The following is a 24,185-nucleotide window of genomic DNA, read 5'->3' as shown; positions in this document are numbered from 1 at the left end:
TCTCCTGGCTGCCTACCCGTTTAAAGCAATAGTCTAACAGCGTGCTACGGGGTCTCCAAAGTAGGTGCACTGAGAAGAGCAGGCTTGGACACAGCCCTGGGAAGGAGGGACCAGTTCATCATGGGGATCATCATGGCTCATGGAGGAGAGCAGAGGGTCTTGGGGCTCTAGGTGTGTCTGGCAGACCACCGCACAGTCTGGAGATGAGCCTGCAGATCAGGGGGAGAGCTGAGGAGAGCAGGCAGCCATGTCTGGAGCTAATGGACATCCTTGGGGCCAGAAGGGAGTAAGCAGAGTCTGCAGTTCAGAGAGGCACTAATTTAATTGAAACTAGGTAGAAGGAAAGACAACTCTGCAAGGGTAAACAGGAACTGCTGTTTGATGAACTTTTTTTGTTTCTGTTAGGTCTTGTAAAGCCACTTTGATATTTTCCCTGTTTAAAAAAGTCTGGTGCTTAATCTAAAATCTGGATTTTTTAGTTGTTCAGGAGAGGGTGCTTGTGTGTGTATGTTTACTCCAAAGCCTTTTGATAGTTTGAGGAGCTTACTGTAAGGAGAAAGTCTAACCTGATCCATTGCAGAGCTTTGAACAGAGTGCTGAGGAAAGTGAGATGCAAGTATCCCCAAGCCTGAAGTCCAAAACTACATATGAGTAAGCAAACAAATTTATCTGGGAGCTGAGTCAGACAGAAGCTCTTTGGTTGGATTGTGGGTTTGGAGAGAGAGCTTCAAGGCTTGGACAGAGGCACAGAAGTCTGCCACCAAAGCCAGACAGATTGCAGAGACAACCAAAGTCCAGCTGGTGAAAATGCCGGCTGTTCACAGGTGAACGAAGAGCTGAATGAGCCAAGAAACCACGTGGGAACCTGTTCCTTGGTCCTTGATCAGGTGGTCGGGAGGGGTCAGACAGCTCAATGAGCTGAAAGCCAGGACACATCTCCAGGGAGGCTGTAACTAAAAGCAGAAGTCAAGACATTTAAGCTGGAGACTGCCTAGGAGAGAGGCAGGAAGCTTCACTGTCTCACAGATAGGAGCTGGAAGAAAATACCCACCTGAGAATTTTGATTATGCAGAAGTAAGTTAAGCTAAAAATGGAGAAAGATCTGTTATTGATATTTTTCTCTAAGATTTTTTAAAGAGTCCTGCACCTGCTGCATGGCATAAGGAGAAGGGAAAAGCTGAAACATAAACCTCAGCTGCTGCAGTAAGATTCTCTAGAAACCTTTGGACACGTCTCTGTAAGACTGTAAGTCAGTATCAAGTTGAAGGAATTCTTGTGGCATGCATTTGAGATAACCACTGAGTACTGTCACCTCAGCTTGAGGGTTATGAAAAGGGAAGGTGATAGCACCCAGCAAAAGGTAGCTGCCAGACTGTGGAAATCTTGAAGGAATTAGGTCAAGAGAGAAGGAGGTGAAACTCTCATGCACCTTCTAGAGCTAGAACTACGTGCTACCTGCCCCTTGGAGGCAGAATCATAAAAAGGGCTGTGTGGGACATGGCTGAACAGGGCATGGGCTATAGGCAGTATTTAGTCCCTGTGCTAGAAGGAGAATCGAAGATTAGGATATATGGGAAGGATTTTTTTCAAGGAAAGCTTACTCTGTCAAGGAAAGGTTTTAGGTCTGGGGAGATCAACCCCTCTAAGGGACATGCTACAGAGGACTGGAGAAGTGAACAGGTTTTCTCTGGAATGAGACAGGATACAAAGACATGTCCTACACAGTTGAGAGATTGGTCAGAGAAAATCCTCTTCACATGTGAAATGGCTGTGGCAGACTGTGAGAGATACCTCTCTCAAGGAAGGAAATCAATAAACCTAACTGAAAGGAGTCTGAAGGTCCTTTTTGGGGAGTGGAAAATATATGGGGAACATTCTGAAGAGCGGGAGGGCTGAGAGAACTCTTGTGCCTCCTTGCATTAGTGTATTTGAGGAAAGATTAGTTCTGTATGGTCTTAAAATCTGTTCTTGGGGAAGACCGCAACAACATCGCCTATGACTTTGGTCCACTTGAAATGACAGAACTGGGAGAGACACAAAGCAGGCAGGTGTTCTGACCATGTCCCAGCATTGCTAGGGGATGGCACAAAGGAGGTGCCCATTTATGAAAATGATGGTCCTGAGACAATTGGGAGGGATGTTACGGAACTTGACTGCCTACCAGTGACGCATCAACCCCAGCAGTGTCTGTCTCTCCTGGACTGGTTGAAACTGTGTTCTGGTGCATGCCGTGAGTTGCAGCAGGAGGTGGAGGCAGCAGAGCTGTCGGAAACATAACATCAGGCTTTAAAAGCAAGTCTCCTACAGCTTGGTGGGTCCTTGCAGGCGGGTCCTGGCTTGCAGACAGTATTGCAGCAAAATTACAGAGGAAGCCTCCTTCTGCTGTTCTGGATGCCTGAGCATCTGTGCCCCCTGTGCTGCTCCCTGGGCAGGGAATGATGTCTCCTCCTTTCCAGAGCTTCCCCTGGCCCCCTTGCCCAGAAACACACACAGAAACAAAGCCAAAATAAATAACTGTACGTTGCAGTTGGATTGATTTCCTGGTATTCTCTCAACAGCACAGGACAAATTACATTTTTTAAACAAAGGAATGACTGATTTTGTTTCAGGAGGAATAGCAGCAAGGTCCTGTGGAACATAAATTCAAGTCCTCGGCTCTTGACTCTGCTGTGTAATTAATTTCATAAACTGTTCAACTCTGGCTTAAAACTGTTTAGGTTTCTCATCCTGTTACTCTACATGGCAGGCTGATTTGGAGTCTCACTTTTTCAATGATTGAAAATGTCCTAATTCCAGCCTAAATGTATTTGTAACCACTATATTCCCATCTTGTTTTGTCGATCATTGGCCTTTGGTTGATGTAGTTTTCTTTCCTGTTTTACGTTTTTCTCACTGATTATTTTGTGGAAGTCATACCTGTGTAAGCCCTTTGTCTCTTAAGTTTAGCCAGATGAGTTGTTTAGTCTCTTCTCATGACACAGACTCTCAGTTCCTCTGAACATCCTCAGAGCTGTCTCTTCACTGAATCCTCTCTGAATGAGCCACTCCTGAACACTGGTGATCGTAATTGCAGATAATATTCCAGATGAAATCTTGACAGTGCTTTCCACAGTAGCATTAATATTTTATGTTCCTTAAACTCTTATATTCCATGAACAGATTCTGGTTTCACAGTGCCTCATTTCTTCTTCTGTTTTATGCTTTGAGAAATTTATCCTTAGGTTAGGACTGGTGGAAGACTGTTTCCCTGCTCTAAACTGACATTATGTCAAGAAACTTAACAAGCTTCTATCAAACATGGCTTTCATTTATTTTTCCCCTAAAGAAAATAGCTTTTTAAGAAAAGAAAAATTGAAAGGAACACTTCAGTTTTAAGAAAACTTCAATTTTGTATGCAAATAATAGATGTAACAAAAAGTTTAATGGTACTAAGTGAGGTGCTTCAGATGAATAGACAGTAAATAGAATACTAAAGAAAGAGGAAAATAAATGTTCTTAAATAGTGATTGAAGAATGTAGACTTGGGAATGGTGAGCTTGGGAGACTCTTTTTGCGGATTGTAACAGCTTGATAGTTACATAAGATGCACAGAATCCTTGGCAAAACAGGCTTTTTAGCACAAACCAGCAATCAGGCAGAATACACGCGTCGGGGATAGCTATTCTAGATGTAATTGGCAAGTGCTTGTTGTTGGAGCGGGTCCATCTAGGATATTAGAATCATGATCAAGAGAACATAACCTTTTGTGGTTACCAGAAGGGCTAAAGATAGAGGTTGATGTGTACAAATAGCCTTTCATAAATCTAATTTTTCTTCTTAATTTCCAAAATTTACATGTCCTTTGGAAGCCTTTTGCAGGGAGCCAAACATGAGATTTCAAGTTAAATTTATAGAGGCTCAACTATTCTTGCGTTCTTTAAAAGAATTTATACTAAGTCCTTCTGGCATGTACTGTCACTGTGGAGAGTATTATAGATCATAATATAACAATCACTTTTCAGTTAAGGTGCCATTAATTCATGCTTCAAAGATTCTAATTTATAAGAAAGAAGTCTCAATTATTATCCTGTGCCATGTTTGGTTAAGCAGTCCTTCCTAAAAATGGACAACTGGGGTGCTAGTGGAGAAGCAGCAGCTTATTAACTGCAAGAGCACTGGCCGTCAGAGCTTTACAGTGAATTTGACTGTAAGCATATTTCACCTCGTTGTTTGACAGAAACCAGTTTTCTCTTTCCTTTTTTCAGATATTCCTTGGGTACCTAAAGCTTGTGAGATCCTCTCAGTGCTGGTTTTATAGTGACATGACCATACAGACAGTCTCTCTGTTACGCCTGCAGTTCAGCTTTATGGCTGTCAACTCTTACAAACTTCTATAATAGCTGCAAACAACAAAACAACACAACTCTCAACTGTTTACCTGAGCTCTTTGTCATGTTGCAAAGATTATTCTGTTGCATAGAAAACTGAGTGCTGATTGGAGGTGTTTCTAATTGCCACATGAAACTGTGTGCTCGCCAGTCTCTATAAGGCTGTTCAACAAGATGGGTCTAAAACAGACAGTCTGAATTTGACTGAAGATGAAATGACCTGTTGAATTTAAGATTTCTTCATAATTTTTCTGAGCTGGTTTAACTGATGATACTAATATGCAACTAAACTATATTTTCATTAATAGTATTAGGCCTAAATTGAGAAACTTTGATTTTAGTGATAGTTGAATCTATTCTTTCTCCCATTTTTGCTTGTTTATTAATTTGTAAGAACTTTATGGAGGACTAGAGTTGGAACTGTGTATGCATATAAACCCACAATAATTAAGAATCCCATTACATCATTAATTTAAAAATGAAATTATGAGCATGTTAAGAAATGAAATCTTTTGGTGAGGACTGCACAGGAATTTATGTTATAAACCAAAATGATTTGTTCTTTTGTGTAAAAGGCATCTGATTAAGGTCAGCCTGTGAGCAGAAATGGTTCCAATCTGCAACTGAAAAACTGCACCACTGTCTGCACTAGAGATTAGAGCTGGCTTGTTTTTATTCACATTTGGTCAACAGATGGTCCAACTATTCTGTGGGCATTCTGGCAATGTAGAAGTCTGCACATCAATGACAAAAAAACATCATACAAATAAGTAAAATGTCAGTGTTCATCTGAGTAGAATGAATACCCAGTGTTGGCCTCTCGAAAAGTAGCGTAGCTGGCTGACTTGAAAGGAGAAAACCTAGCAAAACATCATATTGTTCTAAATTAGCCAATACCCTTCATTCTGATAAGACTGAAAGAACAGAAAGACTATGAGGCTTATATAAAAGATAATGTTATTGGCCTTTGGCCAGAGCAGTTAGCTAATATTTGCTGTATTGCTGGATTGTTACTTTAGAAATAATAAAAAAAATTGATATTCTGTGAATAATTCTTCTGCTCAACTGCATTTGCAAAGAATGGTACACAAGTCATGTTTCCCTAAACACAGTAGAAATAAACAACAGCAGGCAGTTTCTGGTCTGATGTGCCTAGGAATACTGGCTCTTTTTTCAAGGTCACGGTTTTAATATCCAGCGTATTTGGCATCATGGCTGAAGGTATTCCTCTCTCTTTCCTGCCTTCACATCACCCACACACCTGTGCCACAGCAGTTTTCCCGTCTCCAGCCCGTGTTCCAGCTGGGCTGTGTTTCCAACTGTGTCAAGGGATTGAGACAGCTTAAAAGGAAAAGAACCGAAAACATGAAAGGGAGGGTGAGAAAAACTGTTGCAATCGCACAGCTGAAGAAGCAGCTGTACAGGGGTGAGAATTTGGGTGAGGAGACGGGGAGCGTGGAGAAGTGCGAGGACCTTTGGATGAAATTGACACTCAGCATTTTTTGTTGTGAAACCCAGTGTCCTTGTTGTTGTGTCCGTCACTGTTACTCTGGCTTTTGATCCCTTTCCTCCTCTTACCCGTACTCACAAAGCTGAAACTAGCTATAGTCCCAGACCCTTTACTTGTGGTCAATCTTGGTGACATCTCCTAAATCCATGGGATTAATTTCTGGTCCACTTTGAATGGGACCAGTGTTTTGTAGGTGGCTTCTGTTATTCCCAGCAGTGCTATTGTGTGGAGGAGCAGAACTCTTTATTCTGTTCAGCCTCCATTCAGAAGGGTTAGCGTTATTGCCAGTTTTAACATGCCTGATGAATGCGTGTAGATCAAAGACAACTTTTGATGCTGTGTATTAGCACCTTCTAAAATGGAAGTGCAAACCTTCCTTCTTTCACTGATGGAACTGAAGTTGATTATGTTTTCATGAGATGGCAGTACCAGATTGTAGCCTACACTTGCTTTTTACATCCCTTTGAAAGGGCAGAGAAGGGTGAATGTGTTCAGCAGCTGTGCCTCTATAAACAAATGTGCTGGCACACGCTGCTGCACCTATACCATAGAGAGTAAATACTAGTAATGTATTTGACAGTCTGTCTAAACTGCACAAAACTGACACTTGGCTAGAAATACAGCAGGTTGGGGTTTTTTAATGTGACTGATTTTGTTGCTAAATGACAGTAATTTTATCATGGTGTTTGGTTACACTGTTGACAAGGTGATGTCTTTAGCACACATTTGTTTTTAATTTTTGTAACAGAGCTCCAGTAGGATTTTAACAATACAACTAATTACTGTGCATATTCAAAAGATAAAAGAGTGCCCTTAATGTGTTATTCATAACATGGAGTATGAGAACAGTACAAGGCCAGGATTGTCTTTAAATATTCATTTCATGGTAGCCATGAATGCATTAGGCTCTTGTAAAGAACAAAAACACTGAATGCAACTCTTGAATTTCTTTCCATACAGTTGACTTTTATAAATATTTTCATTCTCTAGAATGGAGGAGACAGTGAGAAATCTACTACAGAGCCAAGGATCCCCAGGCCAGCATGGAGAAGGAACTGTCAATATCATGAAGGTATATCAGGTATTAGTGACTTACTACCTGTTTTCTTGTGATAGAAAAGTTATTTAAAACAAAAATCGCACTACTGAGATAAACATGTCTGGCATTGTTTCCCCTATTTGCTTATTAGTTATGAATACTTGTAAGTGGTAGGTGGTGCCATCTACGTTTTCCTGGGTGTTCTTTCACCAGAGTTTAAGGGTTTTCATTTTTATTGTCTTTGTGTTATCTGCAGTTGTTGCTCCTCACAGTTAACAGAGGACAGAAAAACTAGTTTTGAAGACTTTATTAAAGCACTTAATATTTTAAGTAATATATTTCAGCATCTCAAGAAAACATAGATGCTTCTGACAACTTGACCTTCAGATTGTGATGGATAATTTTATGCACTCATATTCTTATTGGGTGTAAGGCTTCCATATCAAACTCCATAGTTTCTTATTGCTGCTTGTGGGAGGTGCATTTTATCAGCCTCACTTAGGGCAGAGAGACAGTGTTTCAGGGCAGAATTTAGGAGAGCAAAGATTTTAGAGGTTTTTCAAAGGAAACCAGGTCTGTTTATGCTGTTTATAGAAAAGGAGAGTTTTACATTTTCCTAACGTACAGCTGTATTCTGGAAGCAGTGGACCTGAGGTGCTGGAAAGCCTTTTTAAGTGTCTGGAAACAGGAATGAGATACATCCCAGTTAATCAGATATTCTGCACATGAATTTAAAAAAACCCCACTTAATGTAGTCCTATCCTGTATCCTTTTAAACAGAATAAGCATTCCTTATAAAGACTTAAAATGCTGAAATAATATATTAAAGTCTATACTGGGTAGCGATCCTTCAGATAAAACACTTTTCAAAAATTCTAGTTATATTAGTCCATTCTTACAACTGATGGATCAAAAATACAGCAATATAGCTAAACAAAAGTGTATATTAAAGAGTATTTATCACTGTAATTAAATTTTCATTTTAAGCTTGGATTGAAGGGAAAAGAATCTTTTAGATTAACCTTCCAAAATGATCAATTTTTCCTGTTAAAATGGTAGCCTGTAAAATTTAATTTCAGGACAAATTAAACTTTTTGTTGAAGTTGTAATAGAATATTGTGCTTTTAGAAACTGGTGATAAAACCATCTGTGTTTTACTCACTACTCTTTTGGGATGCAAAAATGAAACTCAGTTTCCTCCTCATGGTTCAGAGTTTGCATCCATACTTCCTGCTCTCTCCTGCCACCATACAGTGGGTGTTTTGAAGTGGACTTGGTGTCGGTCTCCTTCGGGTGGATTACTTGTCTGTCTGTTTATAACAGACAGCTGGAATGATTTTCTGTATCCTGTCTTACCATGGAAACCACAGTAAGATGGTTCCACAGTTAGGTTTTAGCTTCTTTGGGTTTTGTTTTTGCACTCTCAACAAGAAAAGCAAAAAAATGCTTCTGTTTCTTTCCATCAGACTGAGGGTTTAGGTGTTCTTTATTTTTCTTATGGACACTAAACTGGGGCCGTACTGACATAGGCACTTGTTGTCTCCTGCCACCCAGGAGAATGGGTACTGTGGTGTGTTTTGTGTAAAATCTCTTGGGTTTATTTTCTGACCAACAAAAGAACAAGGCAATTCTGCCCAGTTAGTGATAACAAGAACAATTCTTTGTTTTCCTTCAGCTATAGCAAACAGCCCCCTCCATCTAGAAAACTGCTGTATAACCCCCTTTTTCCTCTTCTTTCTGGATATGGGGTTTTGTCTGAATCTGCTAGGTGGTAGTCAGGGCAGATTCCCCAAAGCTGAGCCTAGCTCTCTTATAGAGTGAAGCCATCTCTCTCCCAGGACCTTAAAGCACCTGTTACTCTAGGATTATTTTAAATCTTGTACTTCACAGTGCATAACAGCTTCCTTCTCTTCCTGTTCTCTTATTCTTGGGCACATTTTCACTCCTGATATCCAAGTCAGCTTGTTTTTTAGCAATTTTCATTTCTTCTGTATTGCCAGTATGCACTTTTCTTTGCTTGTTAATTTCTTTTCCTAATTCATGACTCAGAAGCAATGATTTTTCCTTCCCTGGAGGAATAGCTAGACTACTGCATCATATACCAGTCTGTGACTGGTAAAACAGGTCAAAAATATGCAACATTTTCATGAACATTGTGTTTTTTCAATGTCTCTCTGACTCATTCATCCTCTCATCCTTTTTGTTCACTTTTATGACAAACTTCTGAACAAATAGTTTGTTTTCTGGGAATTTCAAGGAATGTCTCTATTCCCATGCAAAACAGCACATTCCTGCCCTCCTATGGCTACCTGCTATGTAGGTCAGAGATGGATTCACTTGGTGTGTGTTTGTTATTCAGTCATATGGTAAAAACTGTTCAGTGTGATTTAGGCAACAACCGCATGTAATGATAAAGGCTAATACCTGAAAGGCTCTTCAAAACAAGTAGCTGGCAAAGAATCTGTGGTCTGAAATGTTTACAAAGTATTTTAACATTGAGAAACATATTAATAAGGCATTATATGAATCATTAATATGGTATTGAAACCAACTGTGTGGAAATCATGGACAAACATATCATCTAAATATATGATGACTTCTATTGCAAATACTATGTCCAGGTTTGGCAAGAAGCATCAATATTGCAATAGAAGCATTTAATTTATATCTTTCCAAATGCATTCAGACAGTTTTTTGATATAATTATAAGGGTAATTCACAAATGGGAATAGAACTTGAATGTACAACCTATGTAATGTTTCTTAAAAACACTGATGTGTTGAGGTTTTTGGGAACATGATAACCATATTATCATCCTGTATTTGTAAATGAAGTGTAGATGTGAACTAACACGTGAAAAAAAGATTTTTATGATCTGAATTCCAAGTGATATATATATCTTCATATACATACACAAAACTTATTGAATGTATAAATGCTAACATTGTTTTGAAAGCCATCCTCTACAATCAAACATTAGAACATTTTCTGAATCATACCTGTTCTCTGTGATAACTATGATATGATCAGAACTATATGCTCAGTATTCAGTGCAATAGAGTATCAGATTCTACTGCACTTTCAAAACCATGTATTTCATAACAAATGAGGACATGACCTAGGCAATCTCCAGTGTGACTTATCAACATATGTCCCATATTCTCTGACACCGGGGTAAGTTAGTTTTAGTGTGTGAAGCCTGTTCAAATTAATATCTGAATAGTCATAAAGGATACCTCAGTGCAATAAACACTTTTGATCTATTGACCATTGTCTACATATTTGTTTTTTACAAATCTAATTATTGTTCTGGGATGTATGAAATTGAGTTCTTATTATAATATCAATATGCCTGACTCCAGAATAAATATTCTTGCTAATGAACATTAAATGTTGCATAGTGATCATGTTAGAAGAATAATAATAAGATGGAGCCCAGAGCCTGCAGTATTATTGCAATATTGTGTTAGGTCTTGCCAAGATTCTTGCTTGAAGCAGAATATTCTAACCCTTTCCATAGAACTAGCTCCCCTATGGGAATTTAATTTGCTGGACTTACAGATGGATGATGTGATTTCTTTAGGGTAAATGAATTTAGAAGCAGGATTGTAAATAAAATTCTCATCTGTTATCATTTTACATAATAATAACTGAGATTTCTCAAGCTTTAGTGTGCACTGTGAGAAAAATGGCACACAGCTCCATGGGGGACATCTGTCCTATTTGCAGGGCATCACCACCAGCACAATCATTAACTCATGCTGCAGCTTCACGGGAGCAGTGGCTTTGAACATAAGAAAGTTCAGTTCCGTTTCCTGCCCTCTTGCTGGATATAAATACGTGTACATGTGCTTGCCTTATCCCAAGCTAAGAAAGAAGATTTATCTCTAAAGACTCAATACTGGTAAGTTCAATACAAAGATAAAATAATTCCAGTCCTACAAGACTTCTAGCTCTCAGTCAGGAAGTCTGGAGCATTTTGCCAATCGCTTTCTGAAGCAAGTGTCAGAGAGGTGTGACTACGTAAGTGATACAGGCACATTTCAGGTGGCATTGTTGGCCAGATCCAGCCAATTTTTTGTCTGTGTGCTTTGTGAGACTCAAATGTGGAACAGTTGTTGTGACTGTCACTTCTAATTTGCACAGCCGTTGGTGTGACAGCCCTTTCATGAGAAGAAAAACTGTATCCATTGGCAATATAATTCTATCTTAACACAAAATTATACAAGCTTAGCGTTCAGGCCATTGATATGTAACATTTTATAGATGGGGCATGGCCATGAATGGAAAAAAAGGCACTAGTTGAATTCCCTAGCTGAAATCCACATAGGATTTTTAATGCTGACTTCTATTGCAGAAAGAGGAAATATATCTTTAAAATTAAACTTGTATGTCTGGACTGGAAGTGCACACAGGAGACTGCATCAAGCAGGACTCCTAAGCTACTAAGGAGAATATTACTAGGCAAAGCTTAGCAGTTTTATGTCTCCCAGAGAAGGACAGAAGAGGAGCCACCGGCACTCTTGGGAGCTCCAGCGGAAATCCTGGGCTGTCAAGGGCATAAGCATTTGCTGTTGGACTGTTTTTCCATACCAAGAAATCCAGGGCTAGCTCAGTAACAACTAATTCCTTATGGCTTTTCTTCTGGTGGTTTTCCACTACTGTGCAAAGATTCCGATAAATATTTGTTCCTGTATTTAACTAAATTGAGATTGGATTCTTGCCCCCAGAGGAGAGTGATGGTGCTCCTCAGACACTTCAAAATTACAGTTTTGTTGCAAGGAACATGGATGCAAATAGTTTTCCCTTTTTGATTGTTTGTAATACAAGCACAAAGCAATGGAGTATGTTTAACACAACGAAGCCTCATAGCTGAAATGTGCCATTTGTGTGCTTATTTCTGAGAAAACGAGCTGTTCTTTCCTTCCCAGAATCCTCTATATATCTACAGTAACAAGAGGTGAAGATTGACTGATTTGATGGTACTATTATGTGTTATACTGATCGTAATTCTACGTTTAGATTTTCCTGTACAATATAGTGTTTCTATCTTTTGCTTTATCTTTCTTCTAGTTTTTACTTTTGTAATGAATCCACAAAAATCAGCCCATACACATTGCCTGAACCCTGTACATATGAAACAGGCATAACAGAAATTCAGAGACGCTCTTTGGAAAGCAAGGGGATGATGTGGTTCACAGCCTGGCTGACACAGGTCATCCTAATGCCTACAGGGACTTCCCATTCACGCACAGCAGGTTGCCTGCAGCCTTAATCTTGCCCCTAATGGTGTTCTTCTGGTTGCCTTTTTTCTAATTCAGGGGATGTATTTGAGAGAAAAGAGTATGGCTCTAACATCCCTTCTCTTGCTAGTCCTAAGAGACTGGAATAACCTCCTGGAGTTTATAGCAAATGCCAGTTTTAAGATAATCTGTCTGCTGCTTGGAGAGATGCTGGTATCTTTGTATGCAAAGGCCAACTTGTTGCTCTTTATCTGCATGTATTCCTCATGCAGGTCAAATCAGGGCTACCAGGAGCAGGGCTGTGCTTGCACGCACGCTCAGGGAGCCCACGCTTTGGCTGTGTGAGAAAGCAAGCCTGGGAGGCTGCTGCGGCACGCTTGCCGTGGGACCCAGCGCCACTTCCAGCCCCACTCAGTTCCTCAGCAGAGCAGTGAGATCCCCAGGGAGTTGTCATCTCCCATCTGGCAACAGCTTTTGGAGCTCCCAGGTCTGTAGTGTGTCTCCTGGCTCTTGACCAAAAGATTTTAATAAGGGGTTCTTACCAATCTGTAGCCTATCCAGATCCCTGTCAGGATCCAGATGTACTTTGTTGAACTGACACAGCATTGCCCATCCTGGCCTGCTGTTGAAGGGGTTCTGGTTGGGCAAGAGGGTCTGGCAAGAAAATAAGAAACATTTTTATCTGTCTAATTATTTGCATTTTCTGAGTAAGGATAGTGAATAAGAAGTAATAAATAGAGACCATTTACTGCAGTCAGCTATTTAGTGACAGAAGTATTTGGACAGAAAAGCTGAAAAAACAGTTCGTATTCCTCGGTATTCCAAGGTTGGGTCTTACGTATGTCCAAGTCACTTGCTCTCTCCCTATTTCCACATCTCCGTAAAAGATATTGTTCACTCTGCATTTTGAACTATGATTCATGTATGTTTTCAAACCAGCAGAAAGCAATGCTATTTTTTAAATTTTAAAAAGTTGAAAAAAATCAAAAGTTTTGCTTATTTTCTGACCAAAACAAAGGAGATTATGCTGTATTCACAAACATTCTCTCTTTGAAAACTATTTAAACAGAAGAACACACTGACCAGTATACCAGTGTATTTATTTTGGAGAGAATATGCACTGCTGATCAATAAAAGTATTTTTAGTTTCAATTGAATCAATTTAATCTAAACTATAATAACATATTTGAAAAGGTGAAGGTTTGATCTGATCCAGAATGATTGTTCCTTCATTTTACGTTTGTGTGAAGATGTATTCTGAGCTTCTTTCAGAAGTTTTCCTGACAAGATTGTGAGACAAACAAACTGTTCCCTGGCATTTGCAAAAAATCACCTGGTTATATAATAATATGCTGATTTTTTTGTCCTGATCCCAAAGGTAGCTTCTTAGGTCAGCTTCTGCAATTGTGCTTGTGGTGAGAACTAGTCAGATAATGTATTGCTGTCATTCCAAAATAGTAGTTAATACTCATCTTCAGGTATGTCTTTAGAGCTTCTTTGTAATATTCCCTAAAGAATATGGAAAACTGGATCAACAAGTGTAAGTACTTCAGAGACTTTCTGGTGGAAAAAAAAAAAAAATGCACTCAAAGTTTTTCATTTCATTAAAAAGAGTAATCTGGCCTTCATCCAAGTAGTGAAAAGACATTATTTAAAAAAAAAAAAAAAAAGTGAAGGGGTGCAAAGGGAAGAAAAATTGGCTTATTTCTAGCAATTTAAATCCAGAGTAATTCTATTGCCTTAATTGCCCTTACATAAAATTTACTGAATTTAATTTTCAGAATAGTTTGGCTTGTTTGTACTTCAGTCAAAGGTAGATATTTTAATACTGTCACTTTAGTCAAGTGTAGTTACTTTAATACTTACAAACTCCTTCAGGAAAGTTTAAATGCTGCATATAGGTTTTCTGGGAGGAAAGATGATTACTTTAAGTATGGTACTATAATGAATCAGTTTATAAGAGACTATCTGCATGAAAAATTACACTGCATATTCTTCTCATAATATGATATATACACATAGGAAGAGGGAACAGCTTAGCTTCTAGAACAATTCTTTTTTCTGCTGATAACTTTGCTGTTCAGTGTAGCTGAAGTCTTCCATTTTGAAAAGGCAATAGAACAAAAAACATGATGAGCTACTGCCACACTGCCCTGTCACCACCGTGTCTGAAACCTGGCTTGGAAAAGTCACCTCCAGAATGGTCAGTCTTTGATTTCGCTTCTGACAGATGAAGTGCCAGGAGTCAAGGGTGCTGTTGAAAATGTGAATATCCATTCACTAAAGATAGGATGGTGTGAACAGCAATATTTGGTCACCAGGTTAGCATAGGTCACTTTGACACCCAGCACTGACATTCATCTGGGAACCTGAAGACAAGAAACTCCTTCTACTCTTACTGATCTGATATGTACACTTAATAGTGTACTTCCCTGTGAAGGTTTTCTTCTTTTACAGTCCTTTTTGGTCTGAACTTTTTGAAACGAAATAGGTGTTTCTGATGCATGGAATAGCCAATAAAAGCATCATCAGAACGTTACTGCAGAACTGTTCAATAGGGGTGATAGCTTGTACTAGTGAGGAGTGTTTTGAGTGAAGAATAATATGTAGTACATTTAGATTGATATTCGAGTGGTAGGAGGCTCATATCAGAAACATAAAGAAAGTACTTTGTTCTCTTATCCATCACACATTTTTAATCTGGGGAATGTTACTGCTCACTCTGTTCACTTTGTAAGTGAAATCCAGAGATGAAAAATAAGAATTTTATGTGTTTTTCCTGACAACGGTAGTGTTAAACTGTGAACTATTTGGGATGTTTCTGTAAAATTTTGTGATATATGTGTATTCCTTTCTTTTCCTTCAGTTTTGGTCAGCTTGTTCTGAACAAAAGCTGTTAGCTAAACAAAAATATATTATTATTACAGTTGCTGATGCGCCATCTAAAGCAAAGCTATATTTTAGTCTGTCCTTCCACTGGGAGAAAATAAAGCAAGAGAAAACAGCTGAATACGTAGATAGAAGTAAGCAAGGTAAAACCAGAAGTCATATTTGTAGCAAGATAAAACCAGAAGTCATATTTGTAGCCTTATACTCAGAGATCATTTAGATTGCACTGATTAGTTGCATGTAATTTTTTTTTTGCATTCTAACTTGTTTGCTCAGTTACGGTCATGGCATTTAATGGGATTCCCATTAGCAAATAAAGAAAATATTAAAAAAAAATTGCAGATAGAACAGATATATTCAGGTCACAGTGACATCAGTGACTACTCCTGTACCAAGCATCTTGCAAGAAACACTTTGTGAATTCATCAGTCTTACTGCACATTGCTCTGACTTAACGTATAAGTGTCTTTTATACATCTCAGGTTTCACCGAATGAACTAGATTATAAAGCATATCAGAAGATGCTGCAAATTTCAAAGGGCATATTTAAGAGGGATTGAGCCAGAGTAAACAAGTGTTAATTATGATTAAGGAAAAAAAGGTCGTGGTGGGAGGAGAAAGGGGAGCAAGGTGCCACTGGAAAACAATTTTAACCTTGTTGGAATTTTAAGTCAGTAGTCCTTGGAGCAATTGCTGCCTTTTTTGAGCTTGTGCAGTCAGACTGAGCTACTTGTGCATAGCTTGGGGCTGTTTTTTTCATGAAAATACAAAGAAACCCTCATCTACAGTTTTTGTCTACATCAACAGTCTGAAAATTCTCCTTTCATATCGCTCACTTGCAGTGAAGAATAGTGCTGAACACTAGGAGGTCTGCAGTGGAAATAACACTGAAAGTACATCATCTAAGAATACATCAAGACAACAGAATGACCTTGCAAGAAACAACATTCACTATTTATTAACACATAAACAATTCTGTATATGGATTTGTAAATTGCAGTGTGGGTTTGGAGATTAACAGTCTGCCTTTACTATAGCAGGAGTGAGTGTTAGAAGTATAGTGTACCGTACCTGGATCACCAAATTCAGTCACTGAAATCTAAGATAACTATTTAGTAAATATCTTGTTTAGAAAGTCCTGTAGAAGCTCCTGAGACACCATGGAAAGTGCTAAATGTTTGAGATGCTGAGATAACCAATTAGCTTGGGTTCAATATTGATTAAATTCTTGGATGCCTGTTACCTTTGCCTCTGTATAAGATCTGTTAATAACTATATTGTGAATCCTTTTGAGTTTTTTTCTCAAATAAGAGGTTATGAGCAATCATAAGCACTATTTAATTATAAATCCTACATATATTTTATTCTTGGGTTAAACGTGTGATTAAAGTGTGGTTTTGGAAAATTGCAGGCATGACTCTCTGAAGAATTTGAATTTGTAACCGTTATAAAACCATTGTCTCTTATAAATTTCAGAAGCTGAAGATTTAAAAGGAATTCAGAAAAAAAAAACCCACTCAGGCATCACAATCTGACACCCAAAATTGAAATAGAGATCATTTTTATCTGATGGATCTTTACTGCATTGCGTCTGAAACACTTCAGTTCTCTGGAGGACTTGTGTTTATCACATGAAAATGATCTTTAGCTTCTGTAAGCAAAGATGTCATCTCTAATTATTACTTATCAGTTTCCAGACAAGCAGTTCATGGCATCCAACACTCATTGGGAGAATCAGCATTTCAAAGATCTTGATCTTGTTTTAATTCTTGTTTGGTTCAAGCAGGATTTTGTCACGTGTCCTTGTGAAAGGTTGCTGTTCATAATCAGTACTATAGAGTCCAGATCCAGTTATATCAGGGTTAGATTAAGGTATGTTGTATTATTACAGCCACTTGTCCAGTGAACTTTGCAATATCTCTGTGATTCAGGAACCTTGCTGGATAACCTGTTCCAGTGACCATATGACCACCCTCACAGGAGGAAAAAAAAATGGTTTTCCTAATCTAATTGTGGTTTCTCATGTTCCAGGCTGTGTCCATTGTATCTGGTCTTTTCATCATGTCACTTGTAAGAAGGGTCTGGTTCCATCTTCTCTCTTCCCTGCAACACATACCTTCCTATGCAGTTGGCTCCCAGCTGCTACTGCCCGGGGTTATTCTTTCTGCGGTGCAGGACTCTGCACTTTCCCTTGCTGAGAGCTGCGGCTGGTGCTGTGCTGCTGCTGCTGCTGTTTGGCCTTCTCAATGGAGGCCCGTCTGCTGGTTAATGGTGTTAATGATTTCTGTTTTCTTAAAGGCTTCTTCCTTGGGTAGGTAGTTCCTGCATTGTAGAATCTCAAATTAGGAAAAATTGGAACATGAATTACCTGGGGAACTGTATGATCATTTTGTATCATGTATTTGTCGTTACTACCAGAGAAGAGCCCTTATTCTATTCCAATTAGTGCCTAATCATGGTTTTCACTGTAAAAAAGAAAATCTAGAAGAGATTTTTGCTAGCTACCTTTTTTTTTTTTCCTTTGTGTCCTCTGACATTTACTCTTCTTGGTTTGAAATTTCATAGTTAGAAATAGAAATATTTTAAAGTGAGTTCATTTTTCTCCATTTTTTTTTCCTGTTTGTGTATAGTTTAGTTCCTAGGAAGCATCTTAAGAAAGGGCAAAGAACAGACAAGTGTTGGTACTACCAATAAACCTTTAAAAGTACAATAATTTCTGAAATAATAATGGTTAAGAAATAGCTGGCTAAGTGTCCCTTTGACACTTGTCTGTTTCTTGAAAAGCATCAAACTTGGCTCCCAATGAGTAACGCTGTGTCCAGAGGGTCAGCCTTGCCTTTCCTGGGATGAAGGAGGAGGTAAATTCTGAAATAGGCAGTTTGGTCTCTTACCTTTTGAAAGCTTCCATATGATCTTTTCTGTCACTATAGTTACTCCTTTTGTTTATGAACAGTGAAAACACTTTCTTGTTCAGTATTCTTAAAGGTGAGTGGACGGGAGAAGATTTGCTTTATATTCTACATATTTCTTTACATTTACAAATTTCAGTAAATTATCATTTGGAATTTCAGGTGGATTTCGTGCTCTCTTAATTCATTGTTCTTACTTTTGTTTATTAGTGGAAAGAGTGAGTGTTATACTGGTCCTTTCTACTTCATCTAACTGGAAACCAGCTTTCTGATAAGTGTCAATCAGGTCACTGCATTGTACAGCTTCATAGATCAATGTCTTCAGTGATTTATATCTTCTCACTGGTTCTAGAAAGCTTTCCATTACCAGACTGCAGGGTCTGTTTTCCTCTGTTGTTTTCTATTGGCTACAGGGCCTATAGTGTTTGATCCAAGGGTTCATCACCAGTGTACTATTTCTTTGATTTATAGAACAAACTGAATGCTTAGAAATAATGGTCAGGGCAGGATGTCATTTTAGATTTGCAAAATACTGTTGGTTTCAGAAAAGCAATGACAGTTTACACCAGCTTGAGAAGCTTACACAATGTGGGACTTGATTGTAAGTGTCTCATTAATTTCCGTGGGAACAGGTCTACAGTGAGCAGCATAATCCTAGTTTCCTTTTAGTAAGATTTGAGTATTTAATATTTTTATTGTCTCGTTGTTGACACAGAGCATTAGAGATGTAGAAGAGTCTTTACTGTAGAATTCTCGTCAGGCTGCTGTGTTTGCATCCTCTCATGGCACAGGCATGTGTCAAATTCTTACTGGTCTGGGGAGACCAAGAGCTGGGTTGTTGCTTTTTTTGCCTTTTTTTTTTTCACCTGTCCAGCTTACTTCCAGAGCACCATTTCCAGCTGTTACCTTTTCACAGAAATGAACCTGTGGATAGCAGGATTCTCAGAAATGAATCAGCAGCATAGCACTTACTCTGCCTTTGCTGGACTTCTGACCTGGAGAGTATTTTGCTATTCAGCTTGAAAACCCAGCCTGCCTGTACTTGTGCAATACATGAGGCATACAACAGAGACCACTTAGAAGATTTAAATATGGTCTTTAGTCGAGGTGGCACAAGAAGTATAGGAATCTAGGGGGAAAAAAGGGAATAAGCTGCTTTACACCATTGTCTGATGCCTTCAGCATGCTCACTCCAGAGCTTTCTGTGGGATTTGATTAACATAATGCAGGAGATACACATTTCCTCTTGCAAATCTCTCTCTCTGCCCCTTCCTGCCTCTCCCCAGCAGGCAGCTGCCTTTGATATTAGCAGATTTTTCACTCTTAAGAGGATTCTGTCATTCCAAAACCTTTGTCGTCCTCCTTCTTACTTGACTGACTTTAAGAACAAAGCGTGTTTAAGAAGCACCTGTATTCTTTGCTTTCTTGAGTGTGGATTTTCCACTTTAGCCTTTCTGTATGTCACCCAGCTAGAACTGGTTAAAGTAGTGGGACAGCACCCTTAGCAAACTGCATGCCTAAGCACAGTTTCTGAGGTTAGTAATGTTTTCCTCTGTTCTGCAGCTTTTCCGGGTAGGTGACATATCAGGGACCTTTTTAGCCCATGCCTGAAACACTGAAACTCATTTATTATTACTCAGTAATAAACTAGTTTTGAAAATATGTGAGCTGTACTTAAACACTCAAGCAGGAGTAACAGTGGTAAATATCTTGAGGTATTCTAGTGCACATCATAGTAAAACAGGATGTGCATTCTTGATTATGCTACCAGTGTGCAAAGTTCATCAAATTTTGCAATTAGAAGATGAATGGATTACTTCTTTAGGTGACTGGTATTTACTCTGAGAGAAGTTGCTTTACTCCCCTCTCCATGATGAAATGTCATAATTTATGCTTTCTTCTACCTGTCCTTTGAAATTGCTGCCCTCTAGTTTGAGCAGGAAAGGTATCCCGGTGCTGACGTTTATATTTTCTAATTCATGTCACATTCTCTCCTACAAATGATTGTTTGTGTTTGAATTACATCAGAGATACTTTTGTAAATTTTTTTTTTCCTGAGTTCATTGACATATTTTATGTGAATGCACTCATCAGGGCAACTTGAAGTGAAAAATGGTTTAATGGCTCTTTTAGAGATGCTTGATTGTTGCACCAGTGAGTAGCAAGCACGAAAAAAAACCCAACTACTCTATTTATGGTTGCTTTGTGATCAGGATAGCACTAATGCTGGAAACCTGATGGAATGGCTCTTTGACATCTATATTTTGAGACTCGGAACGAGATCTGTGCCTCATGGTTTGTGTAAGAGTATTCAGTGATTAAACCCATAGCTTATAAAATTGATTCTTGATTAAAGTTTTAACATGTTAATAGCCAATTTCTAAGCTAGTTAATTTTTTAAGAAGACATTGTTAGAAATGTGATTCACAGTGCTGATTTTTAATTCAGTTGTGTTTATGGGTTTTAATTAAGATAATGTCTTGCTGTTAACTCTTGAAGAGTTATCAGATATTTGCACAGTTATTCAAGCTGGATCAGTTCTTCATGAAAATACGTATTTCCGTGCTTAGAGTTTGTGTTGTGTAGAGTTGCGGGAAATACATCTCAGTTATAGACTAACCCAAAGATCATGGAAGTATGTGCCTTTGTAAATAAGAACTATCAAGAAGGCACACAAAGAAAACTAAATGCTCATTAAAAGACCTCTCTAGATTTGTGTTGACACCCATTATTTAATGTTGATTTACCTCCTATTTTCCATTCTTAAACTTCTCATTAGTTGTTCACGCTGCATCTGCTTACAGTTTGAGAATGTGGTTTACAAGGTACAGACTGTCCTCTTTGTATTGCACTCAGATGGTAATTCACTCCGTACGTCTGCGTAGTTCTCTTCTTTGGGCAATATTTTATGTTGCCTGTTTGTAGTCTCGATGTTTTGCTTGCTTTATCTCATTCCCTCCCTCAACACAGAACGTGAGCACATAATTAATGGAGTTAGTGGGACTCAGTGTTCAAACCTACGATTTTTGTAGACCTCTTGTAAAACTCAGCAGCCATAGTCCACTCAGCAGCAGCTAATAATAACCCAGTCTGACTGGCTTGTGATAGACGGGGGCGCTTCTGAGAATTCTGCTGTCAGTTTGATTCTCTCCAGTTATATATTAGTGTGGATCTTAAGTCAGTATTCGGGTGGTAGCTTGGTTCTCAGCCCATTGTTTAATAATTCAAATATTAGCTCTAGATGAAGAAAGGTGAAATACAGTAGGTATGAACATATGTTAGCTTTTCCTCAATAAACTGCTTTATATCTTGGTGGCAGAATGCTTCCATTGAAAGCTGGGGCGCTCAATTTTCATTGCAACTTTTAAAGAAGAAAATGTGAATTATTTTATTAAAAAAAATGATGAGATCCACTTTTTAAAAATCCTAAGTAGATGTAGGAGTTCAGTTGCACATAGGCTTTTGCAGAATTGGCATAGCAGTGTGTTTAATAGACCCTTCATGACTCCACTTATTTAGTACTGTAATTGTGTAAGTAGCAACTTGCTCTGTCTTTTTTTCATTCATATACAAGGGAGATTTGAAGACATTTTCATAGTTAACTTCATTTCCACCTGTGAGTAATGACATTTTAAAAAATCATTTCAGGAAAAGTTGTCAGAAGACAGTAGGAAATGTAAAGAAGGCACGGAAAAAATTCGCACGGCAGCAGATGAAGATTCAAGTGAAAGCAGCAGCACTGAAGAGGAAAAAGAAAAGACAAAATTGCTACTGGAGCGTTTGAAAGCTCTGGAGGTAAGAAGTACAACGGTTTCACACATAAAAGACCAGCCTGCCCCCTGCCTCATTCATTTATTGGCACTGAATCGCGCTGTAGTATAAACCTAATCTTTCACAGTTCACCTGTACTCGTGTTATGGTGTCCTTTTTTATGATTCATTTACCAAGGATGAACAAGAAGCTTAGTCTTAGAACCACTGAAAGGATCCCTCTCTAATGCTGAGCATCAGATGTCTTTAAAATCAACTTCATACATTATTTTAATTCAGTTGAGACCACTGAATAAGAAAAATTGTTTTTACTGGTTTTGTTTCAATTATTAATGTTGTAAGACTAATATAGGTGGTTTAACAACTGTCATAAAACCAATGTTGCTTCATTGTAGTTTATTGCTCTACTTTTAATCGCTGGACTGCTTGCTTGAAGACTCAGCTCAGGTCTTTTTACTGCTAGATTGTGGAAAATCTATTTCCTTGTAGACCACATGGAGAACTGCACACTTTACATTTTGAGTGCATTTCTGGAAAATAAGGATGTGCAAAATAGTGCACCTTGAGGTAGTTCCTAACGAGAGGAAAAGTTTTAAAGTTTTGTTAGACAACCATGGACAAGGTTCTGGTAAGACTGTAAATGCTATATATATGAACTTATGTTGTACTCCTTGATAGAAGTACGGGTTTCTATGTGTATACAGGAATAAGACTGTGCATATTTTAATATAATTTTGAACTAGTACAAAGGCATATTTTTAACTTATCAAGTGTTTTCTCCATTCTCTTCTGTTCAAGTATCTGCGTAGTGTTACATGTATGGATAAATGAATGCCTTAGAATGATCTTAGTGGCGTTTTGCCTATGTAGGGTCTCAGTAAACAAAGACTTCATCACTGGGCCTATACATTTTTGGTTCAGTGTGAAGGCTCTTTTGTGTCATAATTTTTTTTGAGTTGTACTCTGATCAAATGAAAACTCTGAACTTTTGTTCTTCAGGACTTTGTTAAAAGTAAAACATGAACAGTTATAGTTATATGTTTAGATCTAAATACAGAATCTGAAATCTGAAAGGTATAGGCAGTCTCTGTAACTTTTCTTTCCTTTAGGAAGGCCTAAGCCTTCCTTAGGCTGTTTGTAAAATAAACACATTTAATATAAATTAACTCTAATTTTGCCCTGGGAAAAAAACACATGATGTTAAATTTTTAAGGCCCGTAAAACTCTGATAAATATACAGTTTACTATAGTCTTGCTTTCTCTGTCGATGGAGAATGACTGTAGATTCCTTGTGGTCTTGTATTTCCAAGGATGCATGAGTTGGGTTTGCTTCACCTATTCTTAATCTGTCTGCATGACAGTTGCAGTTCCTCAGTTGACAGGTAGTTTTTCAATAATGTCACAACCTTTATCAGTTGTGGCGAATTGCCCAGATACATAATGTAACGTTATGGACAGACAGAATCTAGTCCTGGAAGGTCAGTGAATAGGTCTCCTCACTGATGTCAGTGTTGTACAGTGGCTTGTTCAAAAACACATATTAGTGAATGCCAATACTTTAAGAATTAATCTACATAAATAGCCTAAGGAGCTATCAAAGTAGAAAGATGAACTGCAGGGCAAACATTAATTGTGGCCCAAGATAATTAAAACAAAGTGTTGTTAATTGTGTGTCGTTAAAAGTCATGTATTCTTGCACTTGATTTTTGTCTTGAAGAATACAAATTGTAACGTTAGACTCTATGGTTTATTAATTAAGAGACATACTTTTTAAAAGTTATATGCAATTAGCAGTTCTAATCCTTTACTGTTTGCAGAGTAATGATTCTAAATATTTTATTAGTCTATACAGAAAGGGACAAAAAATTGATGTTTGTTAGTTCCTGTGCTGTGGGTGTCAGAATCTTTAATCTTACTTTACATGATTAGATGTTACTGTATCATATACAATTAATAAAATCAGCAAGGCTAATAAAGTACTTACTAAAGTTGGTTCTCCATCTGTGCACTGTAGAATCTGAAGACTGCCTATAAACAGAACATAGTAAAAGTAATAGTCAAAATGTGGGACCTAACCCATTAATGCCTATTAATATAATTTCATGAATATCAGCACTTTAAAAAAATCTTTTAATATCTCTTCATATTAGTTCATTTGTTATTCAAATGTAGTTCATGACAAGATGTAGCCTAGTCTGTTAGAGCATTGTAAAATTATTCCATCCTCCTCCCTACCTATATAGATTCATTGTCCTATTGCTAGAGTGAGCTTCTTTTGAAGTGAGGGACCATATTTATGTATATTACATATAAATGTATATTACAGTGTACATCTAGGGAAAAGTTTGAGCAAGTGGTGTAACGTTTTTATTATATAAAAGTTTCGATTCAGCAGGTAAGTTTTTTTTCTGGTTAATACCTTCTCTTGATTAATCACATTAAAACAAAAAAAGCTGGA

General features: G+C 38.1%; 1 protein-coding gene across 1 annotated transcript in view; it reads left to right on the top strand.

Moving 5' to 3' along the window:
* The window catches only part of NCKAP5 (NCK associated protein 5), a 368,063-nt gene that overhangs the window by 219,466 nt on the left and 124,412 nt on the right, over positions 1-24,185 (top strand). The window contains exons 5-6 of the mRNA XM_068408084.1: positions 6,868-6,958; positions 21,606-21,752. Of these exons, the coding sequence (XP_068264185.1) occupies positions 6,868-6,958; positions 21,606-21,752 (238 nt within the window). The remainder of the gene's footprint in view (positions 1-6,867; positions 6,959-21,605; positions 21,753-24,185) is intronic.

The sequence above is a fragment of the Nyctibius grandis genome, chromosome 9, assembly GCF_013368605.1.
Source record: "Nyctibius grandis isolate bNycGra1 chromosome 9, bNycGra1.pri, whole genome shotgun sequence".
Classification (NCBI taxonomy): Eukaryota; Metazoa; Chordata; class Aves; order Nyctibiiformes; family Nyctibiidae; genus Nyctibius; species Nyctibius grandis.
The sequence above is the reverse complement of the archived record's forward strand: the minus strand, read 5'-3'. Positions and strand labels throughout refer to the sequence as shown.